The following is an 18,720-nucleotide window of genomic DNA, read 5'->3' as shown; positions in this document are numbered from 1 at the left end:
AAATATCCTCCACTAGGACAATTCGATTTTATCCCTTAAATTTTTACAAATAACTATTTTCATATTTTATTACAAACTCCAGTTTATTCAATTCTTTACTATTGAGTATTTGAAATGAATGAAGATTGTAAAGCTACATGTGCCGTATGGGTTTTTTTTTCTGTAAATTGCTACAATCTCGCTAATTGCACCTAAAGAGTAAATATATTCTAAGCATAACTTTAAGTATACTGAGAATAATTAAAAGTCAGTTAGACTGAATGTGATTGACACTTTCCAAAAATAGAAACTTTTTCAAGTATACAGAAATGTTCGTCGCTCTTTTGAGGTTATCCTATTCAATGGTCAAAGGATCCTCAAAAAATTCAATGTCTATGTCGTAATTCGACATGAAGGTGTGTCTGAATTAGTATGCACGATTCTACTAATTCGGTCACTCTCATTAAGAATACAAATGGAAGGAATTACTCAGACGTTAAACCTACGCGAATATCGTCGTTTATAAACAGAGTCAAGAGTGCACCTTGTCGTAGACTCCAGGGAAAATATAAAGGATTCAAAGCTGAATAAATGCTTTGTGGTATCGGGGAAAAAAGCACTTTTATTTGTGAATGGATGGTGCCATGACGTTAGCCAGTTTGTTTTGGGGGCTTATCGGTCGTATGTATTGTAGACGTCTACGTGGTCATTTCCAGTAAATTCAAACATTTGATGCCTTCAAAACCAATATAGTTAACATCTTACTAACTACCTTCACTGCATAAGGAAAAGCCTATTCGACTGAATTATATACAAAAATGAAGAATATTTGAGCGAACAATTGCTTCTTCAATAACTTCATCATCAGGCTCTACAGTTATAAGTCCACAATTATGATGATACTTTACAAAGTCCAAAATGAGGCATGTATTAATGAATCTGACAATGTTATATGTTAAAAAATGGTGAACGTTTGCATCTGCTATTACGACATAAATATATACTTTATAGTGTTGAGATCGTGAGTCAATTGAAGCTAGACCACCATGGAAAACCTGGAAGCATATATATGCTTTCTAATTGTGTTATTTGTAAATTAGAAAGGTCATTTAATAATAAAGGTCGAAGTGATTTGTAATTAAGTGTCCAGTAACAATCGATATAATAGTAATTTAGAAAAAATGAATCATATACAACTTCAAGTGTTTGACTAATTTCCAAGTTGACTACTATCAATGAGCGATTCAAATTTCTTCGGATGTCCATCTAGACCTGAAGGCATCTATTTATTTTTAAGGTAACCGAAGGCTCAAACGTGATAAACTTATAGTTGCATTTATTCTACCTTAATTTAAATATAGAGTTAGGTGTCATTCAAAACTCTGCGTTATTCGATCTTATTTTGTTCGTCTCAAATGTAGTCTTATTTCGTTAATTTCTTGTCTTTCTACGCTTATATGACGTGTCCTTACCTAGAACGATACTCAACTACACACGGTCTCACTTTGACGCTTAATGGATCTTTCGTATCTCATTACCTCCATTGTGTCTCAAATCTAGTACTTACTTCGACACACACAATAGTCGTTAGATTACAAACATATATTCAATGGAATTTCTACCACTGTTATTTTCTCACAGCTCAAGTGATCGTATACCTTACATGTACGTGTCTCAACATAATCCATGAAATTCCCATAATTATATTTTAATAGGATAAGTTTAAAATCCATAACCGGTCAGTATAATTCTTCAAAAACCAAGTGATCATACTTACAAACGTACTTCAATAACGTAAGTCTTCATTTCATAGATACATAAATGGATTAATGACTGAATTCTAGTTTGACAAAAAGTCATTGTTGCACAAAAAATTAAATATTTTGTCTATATGACTACAAAATGATAAAGCAAATTACAATAAAGAACTCAAAATCAACGAAATAATCAAAAACTAATATAAACAACAAATTATCTACAGATTCTAATGAGAATGTAAAGAGTTCGAAAACTTAATCTGTGCTGTATAATGGAAGTATGTTAGTCTAACCAAATTTGGTGAATTATACAACACAGAATTATGCACACATGTCTCTAAATTACCGTTAATTAAGTTGTGGACGTCGAGCTTTCTGTTTGTCAAAACGTGCTCCCATCTCTTCAAGAATACGTGGTGTATACCTTACAACAAGTTTCATAGTACCTATAATGGAAAGGAGATTATTACAACTTGTTTGGTATGATGGTTCAAACTAAAAACACACTGCATAACAAGTGATTATGAGTATATTAAATACTACACGTAATGTGAATTAGAACAAGTATATATAGATGAATATTCTAGCATTGTGAAAACGTGATTATTAGATAATGAGGATAGTAACATAAAACTCTGTAACAATGAAAAATCACATGAATGAACAGAGAAAAAACATCTTAAAATCTACGGCACATTACCTTGTGCTAATTTCAAAAGTTCAACAGCTATTTCATGATGTTCACTTTCCACAGTAATTCCATTTACTGAAAGTAATTGATCACCACGTTTTAAACCACCATGACGATCTGCAACACTGCCAGGAATAATTTGACTTATGTCAATAGGTGAATTTTGTTTTTACCACCGATAACATTGAAATCTAGACATTCATTAGTTTTTGGTAGTTCTATAACACGTGGATTAGCGTGTCCTTCACTTGCGGCAAAAGCTGTAACAGTAGCTTTAGCTGTTGCACTTGCTTTCACCTAATAAGAATTTGAATAAAATGAAGAATAAAAGTAATTTATTTATTTATTTAAACACATAAATATTGGTACCAGGTATATATGCGCCACACAAATTTCATTTGATTTGTGTGAGGGCTGTGATACTGCCCAGACTGAAGCAGGTGGATTTCTTATGAGGCCACACCCGGAGCCTTCGACCTAAAGGTCTGATCCACGAGGCAGTGGAGCATCTTAAGGAGATGCAGTCCCATGGTAGCCGGTGACCAACGATTGATTCATACGCCATTTGTTCTTTCAGGATACTGGAGCCCATGTGCACTATTTGTTTGGAATGAGGGTTTCCCAACTACCCTAGGTGAACTTCCCGTCTTCGCCAGCCCGATTAAAGCGCCAGACATTCGCTTTTCGTCTTCTCAATTTCGTAAACAACGCCCTCGCCACGAAAAGCCAGTGAGTAGGATTTCCCTGGCAGAGGCTGTATACGCGTAGCCATGTGATGGCATTTAGAGAGGGAAAGCGGACTCTCCCTATCTTTGATCGTATCAGGGCATTTGGTTCCTCGCTTTCTTCCGGCCCACTTCTATACCATAAAACACTGTTGAGGTAGGCGCTGGTTGTGCAAGCCCGACACATGTCTCAACCACCATAGTTGATGAAGACTTACTACCTCTTCAATCAATTCGCCATCCTTACCTAGTACCCTTTTCCTAACCCAGACATTGCCTACTCCATGGTCTTAAAATATACGAGCAATGCTCTGAAGATACCTACAATCGAATACTAGTAACCAACCAATATCCTTTATTCCTAATAGGCGTTTCACGTTTACAGAGTAGAAAGGAAAAAACTGCTACATGGCAAACTTGTCCAATGGTTGAGAGTTTAGCTTATGACCAAATACATGGTAAGTAGGAGGTGCGAAATTACTGAACGTACATGCTGGAGCAATCTTTTGTAAAGTTTACAATTGGGTTGCAGACAAATGAAAATACATATTTCCGGTAACTTTTCATCAGGCCTTGCAATCATAAGTAGAAATATTTCATAGAACCATCTGATCATGTCCGTGATCAACAAAGGATATGTCATAAATGAACGTCTGTAAGGAATTATCACACAGAACCAGGATAGCAAAATGAATAGCGAGGAAGTTGAATCATTAGTAGTATTTACGATAGTGAATGAAACGGAACACAAGGGGGAATGAATTTACGGGACTTTAGATTTAAGTAAAAAATGAAGAACACAAATATTTACATCACAGGGTGATTTTGAGTCACGTCGACCAGCGTCTACAACCAGTGATCAGTAATAACATTGACTTCAACCAGGTAGTTTGCACCCACTCTCACCAAGATTTTAAACAAAATGTCAGTATCATGATCTCAATTCAAGGTTTGATCACTCCAAGGTTTATTCCAACTTACTCTTATTCCTGTCACCAACACGAGTCCAGATAGGGGATGATTGGACACATGTACCACACGTTTTTGTCACTCACCTGCAGCTTTATTGGAATACTCAGTAAAGTATTTTTTTATCAGTAATGCGGAACGACCAATGATTTTCTGTGATTGTGGCCGCTTGTTGATAGGCTCTGTAGCTATTGATAAAGGTACTGTCTTAAGTATACTTCAGTATCTCAAACCTAATAAGTCCGGTAGTCCTGTCCTGACTGTAGCCGCTACCTTGGCGTAGTGGTCAGGTTTGTCTATCGTGATGACCCAATCGAGCTATATCAGCTGGAACGTATATTCATGTGAGTCCTACCATGCCAGGCAAGTCGAGTGGAGAACAGTAAGACTAAAAGCAACAACTGAAGGTCCGAGGGCGACGTCGTACTGCTGGCTGTAGAGGGGTATTCGATCAAAGGTGTTTTCGAAGCATTGCTCGTACATCCTGGGACCACCGGGTAAGTAATGGAGTTGTTAGGAAACGAGTACTAGGTAATGATGGCAAATCGACTGATGAAGTAGTGAAACTCCATCAGTTGAGATGGCTGGGACACGTGTTACGTATACCCAACCACCGACTGCCCAGACGTGCAATGCTTTATGGTGTAGGAGTGGGTTGGAAGAAAGCTATGGGCGGCCAGATCAAAACGTGACACAAATCCATGAAGTCACTGACAAGTGGACTGAGCCATGTTGGTAGGTGTAGACTACCTGGTTGGGATTCGCGAGATGATAACAACCGATGGTTAGAGACCTCGAGCGACATGGCTCAAAATCGTTTCTAATGGCGAAGGTGCATTCACTCTTTGTGTTCTGCCAAATTTTAATTCTCTAAATTCCTCATGTCCTTATCCTTTTTCTCTTTTCAAATTTATCTCACTGCATTGTTCTCCTTGAATAACATCTTCAAACCCTAATCTTTCACATAATGCTTATACTCTCACTACCACTACCATTATGGGATTGGAATCGACAACTTCATCTCTGTGCTAATGTGGTATGGTAGCTCGAACTGATGCACGTACGTACAAAGTTCTACTCTGTGACTGACTGACTCAGGCACTGAAATTGACGCTGCGACTTTGAAATCCCTCAAACCCTTCTGGTTGGCTCGTCTATAAATTATAGTCTGGCCGGTCATAGACTGGATAAGCGACTTTCTCCATGATAGGAGAAAGAGAGTAGTAATTGAGGCTTAAAGCATTATATTTGTGTGAAACCCACAATATAGCAAAAACCATACTAACTTCTTCTGACCCATTGATACCAACAGTTGTGTATATATGCTTATAAACTTCACGAATCATGTCACAAAAGTCTGAGAGCAGTATTCACTGTAAAGCTGCTAACTTTGATGGTTTTATTTCAGGACATCTCTGAAGTATTTCCAACAGCCTCAACACTCTATTAATATCTAATATGTGAATATGAACAATTAACAATATACCTTGTGGTGGATCTCGGCAAAAGAGCTTAGCCAAGACATAACAATACGCACAGTTACCAATAATATACCAAAAAGAATTCACACTACAAACCTAAGCGTATATCTATGAGTAATGCAAAAGATAACAAATTACAGTTACAATATAAAAAAGTAACATTGAGCAACAAAATGGTAACAGTTATTATGAAATGAATGTTACTTTTAAGCTGCCTTCTGAGATAACAACCACAAGTAAGTTCACTTGATTAACAAAAGTTCCTCTGCATGTGATGGCATCAACAGTAAAATGAAGAAGATTAAATCCTGTAGTATTGTTTAATAGTGATCCGGAGCAAAGCTCCAAAGTAGTGTGGGATGGCCTAAAAGGATGCCACAATACTATTATAATCTTCAATCAAGGGCCGTGGCCAATAAAGCCGAAGAATGGACGGAGGAGAGAGCGCTTGTAACACGTGTAGTCAGCAGTCACAAAAGGGCGGAGAAGACCTGAAACCACACCACGCAATGTTGATCGAGAACTTCACACCAAGAGAGAACACGGAGTGGAAGCCATGAGCCTTTTATTTTCAAAATCGAAATTCGTGGGGGTAAGTACAGAGGGAAAAGCCATTTTACAAAATAGTCTTATGAGTCGTTTCGTAAGCCCAGTGTATGTAAAGCTTGCTCTTCTTCCTCCAAAGAGTCTGTGCTTGGTCGCCCTGCAATAGAAAGAAAATGGAATCTGTTAGCAACGTCATACTTGGCGATTTCAACTCCATTACATCATCCACTCTCTTAATGAGACACTGTCTTCAGTGCCTGGTCTCGGGCATGGATGTGCTGCTCCTCCTTCTGACGGTACCTCATAAAACCTAGTGGCAAGTGGTGGGTCGGCGAACGAAGCATCAGAGGAAACTGTCTTCCAATCCGGTTTTATTTGGTTATAGTGCACAGTTGCCACGTCATCCCTAACGATGTCATGGGACGACGTAACGACTGTATAAATTGGTCCCTGCACCCGACGATCGTACATGTCCTTTTGGTGTCCGTTAGCTTTGACAAAGTAGATGTTGACCAAGCGGTATGCATCAGCTAGGTGGTTATGGAGAGTACGTATGTACGGTACATGTTCATATTCTTTTCAGGGCAGTAAGGGCGTCTGTATCTTCTCTAGTAGGTATAATTCGTGCCCGAACACTAAAATAGCGGGTGAAAATCCCATGGACTCATGTACCGATGTTCGATATGCTAAAAGATATTGAGGGAGCATATCATCCCATAACTCATGCGATCTGCCCACAAACGATTGCAATATGGCTTTAATACTTCTATTTGTTCTTTCCACCAGCCCGTTACCTTCTGGATGATACTCAGCGGTGTGTGTCTCCTGATTCCTAATAGCTAGCATATCTCAGCGATGAGATGACTTTCAAAGGCCGGACCTTGGTCAGATTGAAGTGAGAACGGGGCACTGTAACGGTAAACCCAATGATCGATGGAAACTGGAGCAACCGTAAAGGCGTCTTGCTGCGAAATGTGCACTGCTTTGCACCATTTAGTGAAATAATCCACCATAACCAGTATGTGGCGATTCCTTTTTTTGTCGTTGTCAATGGCCCCATGATATCTATGCCAACCCGCTGGTGTGATCCTGTTGTCACCATCGGAGTCAACGGTGGACAAGATGTCTGTTGAGGCAACTTGAAACGGCATCGAGTGTTACAATTCTTGCAAGATTGCACTACATCTTCATGCACGAGTGGCCACCAAAAGCAGTGGCGGACAGCGTATTCAGACCTTCGTTCTCCTGTATGACCAAGTGTGCGGTGCACCCGCTCCACAATGCTCTCAACTTTTATTCGCAGTACTATCAGTAGGGGTTGTCTCGATTCATTAATTAGGAATAACGTGTCACCATATAACTTTTGGCTGCCTAATTTAATAGAAATAAGATGAGTTGCTACGGATTGATCTTTTAACTCTTTCATGGAGGGCTTATTGTTTCCATGTAACTGTCTTTGGTAAATAATCTGCATTTATAGACCTGCTGCTTGCAGAGAAGGACAGTCAGTCTCCAGAGCTGTACTAAGAATGACGTTAACAGTAACTGCGGTCTGAGGAATGCGGGAAAGGACATCTGTGTTTGTATGTTGGCTTCCCGGTCGATACTCGCATGTGAAATCGAACTCTTGTAATCGTTGCTGCCAGCGTACCACTTGCTTTTCTGGTTCGTGGAAGGATCGGAGCCACTGTAATGCACGGTGGTCCATGCGCACATGGAAGAGTCTACCCAGTAAATAATGGCGGAAGTGTTGTAACAATTTTGCCAATGCTAACATCTCTCGACGTGTTGTAGAATATCTTGCTTCACTCTTATCCAGTCGACGGCTAGCGTACGCGATGACTCTTTCCTGTACATCCCGATCTACTTGTTATAGAACTGCTCCACTGGTCAAGGAACTAGCATCCGTATCAAATATAAATTCGCCTCCGTTTGCTGAAGTATCCGTGACGGCCGATGTGGGTGAGGAGGTTAATCGTGCTTTCAGATGAGTATTATGTTGTTTGGGTGTGCTACTATGCACAATGATGTCATCAAGATAAATCAAACATTTAGGGGTACTGTGTCTTGTAAAACTGTTTGCATTAGTCTTTGGAAGGTAGCTGGAGCATTCGTTAGACCAAAAGGCATAACTTGGAATTCATATAAACCATTTGGTACTATAAATGCTGTTTTCTTCCCATATTGTTGTCTGATTTGCACTTTCCAGTACTCAGATGCTAGGTTCAACGTCGAAAACGGCTTCAGAAATAACAATTTGGCGACGAGGCTGGTGCAAATATAGATCCTTTAAAAGTGGAATCATCGCTCGAGCAGCAGATGAAACTTATCAAGATGTTAACGGAAGCAAACATTACGCCAAACATTCAAACAAGAACTTCTAATCCTACCACTACTGCACCTTCAGTTGATTGTATTGCGAGCAGCATCTTTGAGTTTCATTACGATCCTGAATCCAATGTCAATTTTGATATGCGGTTTCTGTATCATAAAGATTTAATCAAATTTGATTTCGCTAATCAATATGATGCTTGAAAAGTACGTTTGCTGCTTCGGAAGCTGGGCCTTAGTGGACTGGATAGATATTGTAACTTGTTTCTACTTCTAAACCAACTCGGAAACTGCACGAATTCGTTGAGTCTAGTAGCAACCTGTCAGAGCCCAACCCCAGTTGAGAGAAAATATATTACCTTTAATATTAATGGGCATCCGTTCAGATTGCAAATAGACATTGCATCAGACGTAACAATTCTCTCACAAAAATCTTGGATCAAAATGGACAGATCACGGCCAACAACACGAAAACCTCGTACGGCATGCGGTAATTACCTACGTTGGTTGGAACAACTAGATTGTAAAGTGTCGTTTCGCGATTCGACGTTCACCGGGGTGTTACATAACACCAGCCGATCTTAGTTTACTTGGTTTAGACTGGTTTGATCAGCTGTATTTAGCTGACGTTCCGATAAACAGCGTGCACCATCTTGTAAAGTAACCTCATGAACCTGAAGCATATGCAAAGAAATTAATGACGGAGTTTTCAACCGTTTTCCAGTCTGTTTTGGGTCGATGCTTGGCTATGAAAGCTACACTTCGGTTGAAACCTCGGGCTAAACCGGTGTCTAACCTGGATATTGATAAATAGATTTTCTTAACATGCTCAAACAATGATTCAATGACATTTCTGATAAGATCACTGTGTTTAACGAATATCCTCCACTTTTAGAGGCCTCATTTCAATTACATAAGGTAGAATAACACACATTTCTACTTTGTAAACTCGTCGATTGCTTGAGACACAGATATCTCTCCCGAAACGCCAGTGACTTGAGCTAGCAAGAAACAACCAAGATCCAAACCTGTGCCGAAATTTTCAGACATCGACCAGCTGAGGCTGATGAGGCTTGATCCTCTGACTCAACTACTGTACTCTTTGTAACCAGTCAAGGCGTTATCACAAACCAGTCTTGATGCACCGTTTTGCGTTTGTATGTAGGTAAACGACTCTTAAACATAGCTATTGTGTGAGACTAGGTTGTAAGGACTTATGTGGCAATTAGGATCATGAGTTTTTCTATCGAGTCTAATAATTCACCAAGTGATAATGATGTACAGTAACTGGCCGAATATATCCCAATGCAAACTCTCTATAAATGGCTTACAGATAATTACTGTGTCAATTACTTGAAATCTGAAGCCGACATATCCTTGATCTTGTCATGTGCTGCACATAGAGTGCACTTGAAGAGACATTCAATCTCTACGACATCACAAACAAGCAATAGCTTACTACTGATTTTGTACAAGCTGACACTTTGGCTAGACTGATCGGCACACAAGTGAAACTTGGAAAAGGTACGTAGATAGCAAATAGGACGGAAACATAAGTACACATAATGTTGGAGTACGTGGTCTATGGTCAATCGGTTACTTTCGAAGTCATCAAAGAAGCTAACGAAAATGACAAGACATTAGAAGTAGGAGATAATCTTTTCACCAGGTGGCCGAACCGTTGTTCTTCAGGAGAACTGCTACAATATTTGCACCGTCAGGACTCACACATGATTGTCGATTCTTGAATTATGTTCGGCGACATAACTGTTGTTCCAAAAATGGCACCTCAAAACGTTTTGGAATAATTCCACAGAGGCCGTACTGACATCAATAAGATGAAATTGTTGGCTAGAAGCTATTCGTACTGGCTTACAATGGAACAAGGTATCAAAAACTAAATGTCGCAAATGTTCATTGTGCTCACGAGCAGCTAAACATTTAGAGAAATATTAACCATAACGTTGGATAAACCCTAATGATCCCTGGGAGAGTCTGTACGTAGATGATTCCAGTCAAGTACGACAAAAACTTATTTTAGTCATATTGTGTGCACTCACGTAATGTCCACAAATCTATACTATGGCAAATTTTACAGGCAGTGAAACAATCACCAAGGTATCTGAACTGTTTAGCTGCTTCGGGATTCAGAGAAATTTTGTGACCAATATCAGCTAGTAATTTACTGCAGAATCATTCACTCACTTCTGCAGATATGCGCTCTCCAGCCTATAACTCTCAATCAAATGGACGGTCGAAGCGCTTAGTTGACACATTCAAAAGAGCACTACTGGGAGTGGGACAAGTTAGGTAATTACAAAATTCTCAAGGGCTTATAAAACTACTTTCCACTATATTGTCTTAGATGGAAAGTTTCCTTCAAAAACTGCGCTTGAAAGACATATTAGAAGAGTATTGGAAGCCATTTTGACATTGAAACCAGTGGATGGACGCAAGCAAAACCAGAATATCGGAAGTCTTAATATAGGTGATAAAATGGTCATCAAGTCATACCATGAAAAGATCGATGGTAACTCGGATTCATTGAAAAGGGAACAGGAAATGTTTTGTTAAAGGTGCGTTGGAAGTTTAGAATGTAAACAAGATTCATTAACCAAATCCACAAAAATTAAGGACGTGGATCAAAGCAGACAGATTTGCTAAACTTCCACTGCAGATAATTGCAGATAACCTGATGATAGGAACTTCAGTGGACACTCAGTCTATGAAAACAAAGAAAGTATAGGCGCCTCTGGAGACCAGCCATCAAACTGCAAGTGGACCCGAGGGAGTCTTCTTTTTGGAGAGGAAAGATGTTGGGGAGACTCACAAAACTTCGTGAACAAAGACCAAAGGGGGATTGAAATATCTCGCTCAATCGACATTCAATAGAGGTTTCTCAGCAACATATAGACAGTGAAAAATCATGTGTCATACTGCCAACTGGATGATAATTTATCCTGTTACTTCGTTTAGTAGGGTTTCAAAAATTTTCGTAAGTACAAGGCCATCTGAAATTCCATAAATACTTCAAATGTTTTGTATATAAACGGATCTTGGAGTACAGTGTTCCCTCCATATTTCGCGTACTTTCACTCATATTCAGGTTGTCGTGTAGATTGAGAAGAGTTCAGAAAAGCGAAACAAGTATTTAGTATCAGTATATGAATGACTGGAATGTCAAAATCATATTCGATGTAATCTCAAACCAATTTCTAGCTGAGGAAGAAATTGGGAAGATGAACCTAAATTAGAATATACACACATTGAGGGAATGATCAAGCTGCATGACTAAGCAAGAGCTAACTTTGACTTCTCAAGGTAAAAGGAAAAGAGGGAGGCCAAATAACACACTAGGTCGAGAATCGGAAGCAGCTATGAATAGGAAGAGTTGCAATTGTAAAGAGCTGGAAAGGTTCGTCCATAACAGAATTCGATAGAGAATGCTGATGAGTGGCCTATGCTCATGAGGGGTACTCGGAGTAACTGATTAAGGCTACAGCGTTTATTCATATTTGAAGCAAACACTCCTATGAATGAACAGACAAAATATTTGTTTTCAGTTTATGTTGTTCTTAGAATAGTAGCAATCCTTTGTGGTATGAAAGTCTCATTCGTCAGTGTTCTGTATGCGTAGGTGAATGTCGGTCAACCAAGTACGTTATTAGAAAGCGACATTGTTTATTCTAACTGCGATCCACATAAGGCTTACTTCACAATAGATCACACTATGTTATCCGATTGATTAGATAGAATATGGTGATAGACAAAAAGAAAGTGTAATCATTGATATTTCTACAAACAATTGAGGTGAACCTACAGATGATCGCAAATCACGCTCTCAGATAATTTACACTATTATTATTGCCTTCAAGGTAATAAGCCAATTTCCTAAAATTCTGAGATGTAACACTCTTTAGAGATTAAGTATATTATCATTCTATTTAATGTGAGTTTGACAAGTCATCTTTGAACAAGATATTCTGATTGAGGATCCATTACTAGAAGGATTAGTTGGCTATTAAAAAACAGGAGTTTGTATTTGGACAGACTATTATTTGATGTGAAACGTTGACTGATTCACAATTTCCCTACCACATTCTCTACCGCTTACAGTAGAAAACCGTTTCACACCCGATATGGTTGAACTACACTGGTCACGAATTCTCACTTGAACTTCACCTATCGCATCTTCCAACTGAGATATATTGTACGAAATTTAGACAAGTATTCAATTCAAAAATTTTCTCGAAACAGTTTGAAAACTGACAGCACATTAGAATTGGCACTTTCTATGTGGGTGGATGAATTATCTCACCAGTCTGTTTATGCCTATAAACAATACGTATCTGGTTGAATAACCTTTTAATGTTTCAATGGTAAATTGAATGTGCAGATTGGTAACTGATTGTGTGATAAATGTGGATGAATAGAACTCATTTTACAGACAGTATCGTTCGGTCAGTGATAATGACTTATAAAAATAGTTAATGAACTAAAATCATGTTGAATTGAGCTGCTGAACGTGTGATCTGTGTATCATGACAATAACTTTTGCCTAACGGACAGTACTGCACTCCTTCTTTGTGTGGAGTTATGTCGGTGTCACTTCCAGTTGTACCAGCTTCGATTCATTAATTTCGATACGTTTCACTATGAACCTACTTTTATGCAAACTAAATGAACCAGGAATCACATGCAGGTTGAAAGTATTGGGCAAATAATTCCACAAGAATTTGCAATCAGTAGAATATTGTAGAAAGATGATTGAAATTTCCGTGTTCCCATATTTCTTTGAGTTGATTAACGTTAGACCACAGTCGAAAATCTGAGGGAATTGGCGGCAATCAAACAATGGGACATCGTCCTCGCACCCGAACACATGACCTCTTGAAAAACGGTATGAATGTCCGAATTTACTCAGCCAACAACATTTAATATTGTGAGAATTCAGGATGAACGAACCTCTTCAGTTATTATTGTCACTGTAGGTGTTAGTCGATAGGATTTAAGAATGATGCAGATGGCCTGTTATAAGTTACACAACATTTTTACTGATCAGGATGAATTTGTCGATAAAGTTGTCGGAAACAATCAGTAATGCAGAATTATTTTTATGTTTTACAAATATACAAAATATGGTATGTTTTATGTCATTGGTTTCGTTTTATTTTAACTATTGGTGGCCAACAAATTTTTCAAAACATCGGTTTGTCGTCAAATTGTGAATACTAGTTATGGGAACCGATTGGACGTCATAAAATGTTGTCAGCACGTCCTAAATATGAGTGATGAGGAACCCAAGAATCAGCATGCTGTTGGTTTGAATGTTTTGAGGGATTATCTGAACTGGATGATTTATGTTTTAAACATATAAACCTTGGACTGGAAGTCTGAAGTCGGTTGATTTCCGTTCACATCTTCACTTTTATTGTTAATGGAGATAAAAGTAATGAAAATTTCCAGTAAATACGTATCTAAATGTGTTTTCGTACAAACCTCATTTCTTTAGATTTTTGATTGTTACATTTTGTGATAGAATCCTTCGTAAATATCTAATGATCACTCGCTTCAGACGAACTTCATGCCAAATGAAGTTTAAACAGTTGTGTGGGGTATAGAACTGATGAATCTGTGTGAGGAAGTCGTTTCATTCAACCATTCATTACATCATCATATTTATGAAATTGGCAATAAACCCCTCCCAATCAAATAACATTATTTCAACAATTTCTCAATGAATGCCAAATCACTGGATAAATTTCTTCACATATTTTGTGTTTCTGTAGAATCCGTGATACGACCTCTTTCTATTTTGACGACTCTGTCAAACTAAACAATACCTCTCAACATTTTATTACAAACAACGGTATGTGATTGGAAAAGCAAACTAAATGCCAACATGTAAAGAAAATTATGTGAAATACGTCAACCAGCTGAGATTAAAATCAACATTTGGGTCCGAATGGAGCAAGAATAACAAGACCAGCAGAATTGCATGAATCCAACTTAATTTCTCTCACAACAAAGAACTGATGGAGTCAACAGTTCACAAAGACAAAACGGTGTGAAAATCTTATATCACGAAATCCTAAATAACATGATCCATGATGATGAACAAAGCAGGCGATAATTATGGAAGAAATGAAAATCGTTTTAGTATAGCTTAGTATTTGCATGCTAAATGATATGAGGAATTTGAAATATGACGTGAAAATCTCGTGTGCATGTGTAGGAGTCGGTGCTCACAATTAGAAATTCACTTACTGTATTCTCTCTTGTGATCATCCGAACTTCGGTCTTATGATCATGCCATGTTTGTAATTGTCGTTACTCACTTATATATTTACTTGAGCATTGTTACCCATCGTGATGATAAGAGCTCCGACCGGCAGTCTCAAAGGAAGTCTGGACTAGACACTTCTTTCCAGATCTTGCCAAGCCATTTTCATTCTTTCGGTGTTTGACATCAATTGCCACGATATTGTGTTCATAAGTGTGCCTTATTTCCTCTTCTTTTGAGAATTCCAGTTGTGGAACTTCAATTGTGATTCAGTTTGATGATTTCGATAGTAGGTCGTTGGTGATATTGTATGACCAACCGATCGACAGCATCTTGAGTATCGTATTCGGCGTTCACACCGGTTGTGCAGGTCTTCATTGGTCAGTTGATCATCAGAAAGAAGAGAAAATAAGGGAGTGATTGTGAAGTTAGTCGACGAATGAATCTTTATGGTAGTTTATAACAAACTTAGAACATTATTACATTCTCGGTAGTCTGTCTGCAAACGTCTCTGAAATTTCTAAACCACGATAATGTGATGATTAGAAGCATTCTAATTTTTTCATGAACCAGTTTTTGTAATTCATGGATGAATTCTCTAACCTTTGGGTTATTCTGATGAATACTTTCGTGATATGTTGCTCTTTCATGACATTCAAAACAAGTACAATTTACATTATATACCAGGAATTCTTTGGCGTAGGAAAATGAAATAAGCTTACCCGTGAATGTCAATGTTTTCATAGGCTGTAGACATCCTTTACGATTGATGTGATGAAATGGGGCACAATGTTTTCAATCCCAACATGTTACTTAATCACGCTTCATGTTTCGAGCCTTTCCATACATTTTATCAAAGCTTCAAAACTTGAATGCATATCAAACTGTCCAAACACAGGCTCCATCATCACGTCAATATAATGATTGAAAGCATTCTAAATATTGGAACCGGGTACAGAGAAATCATAAGTTCGTGAAATCAACACAAATGCCCTTGTTATTTAAAACATTATTTCAGTGAAATGTGACAAACTGTGCGGTAAGATTTCAATCTGCTTGTAGTAACTTTGATTATCCCCGGCTGACCGCATTCCATTTATTCTGTACTGACGTGAAGGTGTTCCAAAGTAACGATCAAACGAATAAACTCGTCAGCCTCACATGCTGTTAGTACAATTTTGATTTGTCGATATTTTTGAATCATCGTCAAAATGTAAGTTATTGATCAACTAATGGTCAGTGTTAGTGAGTTTAACGTATTCAACTTCTGAATGATATTTCCGTTCGTTGACTCTGTTACAGTAAAACTTAGTAATAAGAAATAGTCTGCCAATTGACGTACTCACCAAGGTTATAAATCAATCAACCAATCAAGATCGCTTGTGTTAACCACTTTGGAAGAAGTTGAGAAACTTCAAAGTAACAATTGCGCAAATGTAAACCATTGAGTAAGTTGAATTCAGTTTGTTGATGTGAATCTGACACATTTTTGATATTCACCAATTGTGAAGAAATTCGTTTATGAGACGAAACCTATTTATTTGAGCTTGTTGATAACAGCATTCATGAGAATGCAGAACATGTGATCAAAGTGGTGACAACATACACAGTATAGTGTATAACACAAAAAACAATGATGGTAAGTTACTTCAGAACTGTTGGAGAACGTGATTGTCCGAAACATATCGGTTAAATGTATGCATCGCGAAAATGAACGGTGAACGTAATAACTCAGATAATATTAGAAAATTATTTGATATTCTCCGTGTAGATTGTGTTAAATCAAAAAGTCTACTGAATAAGGTTTCTTTTATGCAATGACGCATGAAGAAGACACAAACCAACAGTTACTAGCTGTTCAAAGACACAGTTTGAACAAGGAATATATCTGTAGTATGATAGCTGAAACCTGATGGTAGTTCGATGTCACTGTAGCCTATGTGTTAACTGATTTTTCAAATGCTCTCTCAGTTTATTTAATGGTAAACGATAAAGAGACTGTCTTGATGACTATTCATCAGAGTCACACAGACCAATATACTCGGAACGTATGATTACTCTGCAAGAGAACGATATAATTACAATATTTATTCTTACTTGAAGCAAGACTCTCTGTCAATTATCAGGTAAAATATTTGTTTTCACTTCATTTTAGTTTTAGAAAAGTAACAATGTTTTGTAAAAAATGAATGTCTCATTCATCGGTATTCTGTGTGCATAGATGATTGTCAGTTAACTGAACACATAATTGATTAGAAAGCGACATTGTTTATTCTGAGATCCATATAAGGCTTACTACACAATAGATAATACCATATTTTATTAATGAGAAAGAAAATAGTGAAAGACGACCAAAGAATGTACAATCATTGATATTTCTACAGACAGATGAGGTCAACAGAAATATGTTTGCTAATGAGGCCTTTATATAACATACTTACGAATTAGAAAATTAATAACGCCTATGTAAAAGCATTTACGGGTTGTAAAGAAAATGGTATTTCTTGATTTTGTTCAATATTTAGTCAGATACATCGCAGAGAACTAAAAACGTTTCAGATCTCATTCCTGAATACATACAATTCATCATAACGAAAAGGGACCATTGCATCATTAGTCTGGTTAGATAAAGTTGGACAATTCATGTTGAAATAAACTGCTAAGCTTCGTCATCCTTAGATGATGAGAGAGAATAACTTAGGTCAACTATATCTGCCTTAGATCTTGAGTTCGATTCCATCACAGTCAGTTCCAGTTATTACAGTTTTGAATGAATAGATCATTCTTCCATTCGAGAATTGCTAATGCCACTATTGTGAACCTATTTAGTTTCCAAAGTATAGTGAATTGGTTGATATTGTGAAATGAATGCAAAAACTAATTTCCATCTACAAGTTTTAGAAGCACGTTTGAGAAGTTGCTACTAAAGAAATTCAATAGCATGTTATAGAAAGAGATCAACATTTAATGGTTTCGTAAATAGATTATATGATTTCAAAAGTGATTATGTTTGTCACACACTGCATTTGACAACTGAGTGATAGACTGTGTCAATCAAGCAAGTGTATAAATATAGTTGTTAGAGGATTGTCAGTTCAAGCACATTTTTCCTGAAAAGGCGTGGTGATGATGTTGTTTGAACATTAATAAAACTGTGGAGATAGGACCATTAAACCTATTTTGTAAACAATTTTTCATAGTTTTCGCATCTATTTTGTGCATTTTCATAGTCTGTACATTTAGCACTAAACAATTGTACTTGTTATTTAAGTGTATTACTTTAAACTCTCGTTAATTGACTTCCTTCCGTTTTTGAGTACAACATATCGCGACATTGTACCTGCTTCGCAATAAATACACTCTAACACATATCTGCATCGTTTTGCTATGTTTGGAAATATGTTTAATGAATTACTAGCTGAATATCATCTACGTGTATAGACAATTGTGACATTCTTATTACATACCACGCTTGGTAAATCTACTGAAGCCATATCATGCATATTGGAATTTTTGACCTTCTATAATTGTGGATTACTGGTACCCAAATCAACTGAACATGCAACTGCCAGTCAAACTAAGTAACGTTCCCAACTTTTATTTGTGTGTTAATAACTTATAAACAGTTTATTGTTGTATAAACCTTTGGACGTAATATACTTTTATTGTTATTGTGATTAACATACATTTTGGTCCGCCACATAAACTAATGGTAGATACTGAAGTGCTGTAGACGAACTCTCAGATGCAGATTTCTCAGCACATTATATTCCAATAAGTTTATTTAATAAACAAAGAAGAGCAGTGAGAGGAATCGAAAACCTCATACCTATGTTGAGTAGATAAACTACGTGGCATTGAATGTGATGTCATTTTGAGAAGATTAGGAATGTCTACAGCGTTTTCAGTTAGAAAATATATGCCAATACACGTTACCGATTCATGGTTTATATGTAAT

The 18,720-nt window shown here is 37.4% G+C and overlaps 1 protein-coding gene across 1 annotated transcript in view; it reads right to left on the bottom strand.

Annotated features, from left to right (window-relative positions):
• Positions 1–5,467, bottom strand: part of Smp_197780 (lin-7-like proteins) — a gene marked incomplete at both ends in the record, with an annotated part of 9,167 nt that extends 3,700 nt beyond the window's left edge. Inside the window, 3 exons of the mRNA XM_018792842.1 lie at positions 2,437–2,544; positions 2,601–2,724; positions 5,408–5,467. Of these exons, the coding sequence (XP_018644653.1) occupies positions 2,437–2,544; positions 2,601–2,724; positions 5,408–5,467 (292 nt within the window). The remainder of the gene's footprint in view (positions 1–2,436; positions 2,545–2,600; positions 2,725–5,407) is intronic.
• Between the last annotated feature and the right edge of the window lie 13,253 nt (positions 5,468–18,720).

Source organism: Schistosoma mansoni (assembly GCF_000237925.1).
Source record: "Schistosoma mansoni, WGS project CABG00000000 data, chromosome 3 unplaced supercontig 0220, strain Puerto Rico, whole genome shotgun sequence".
Lineage (NCBI taxonomy): Eukaryota > Metazoa > Platyhelminthes > Trematoda > Strigeidida > Schistosomatidae > Schistosoma > Schistosoma mansoni.
The sequence above is the reverse complement of the archived record's forward strand: the minus strand, read 5'-3'. Positions and strand labels throughout refer to the sequence as shown.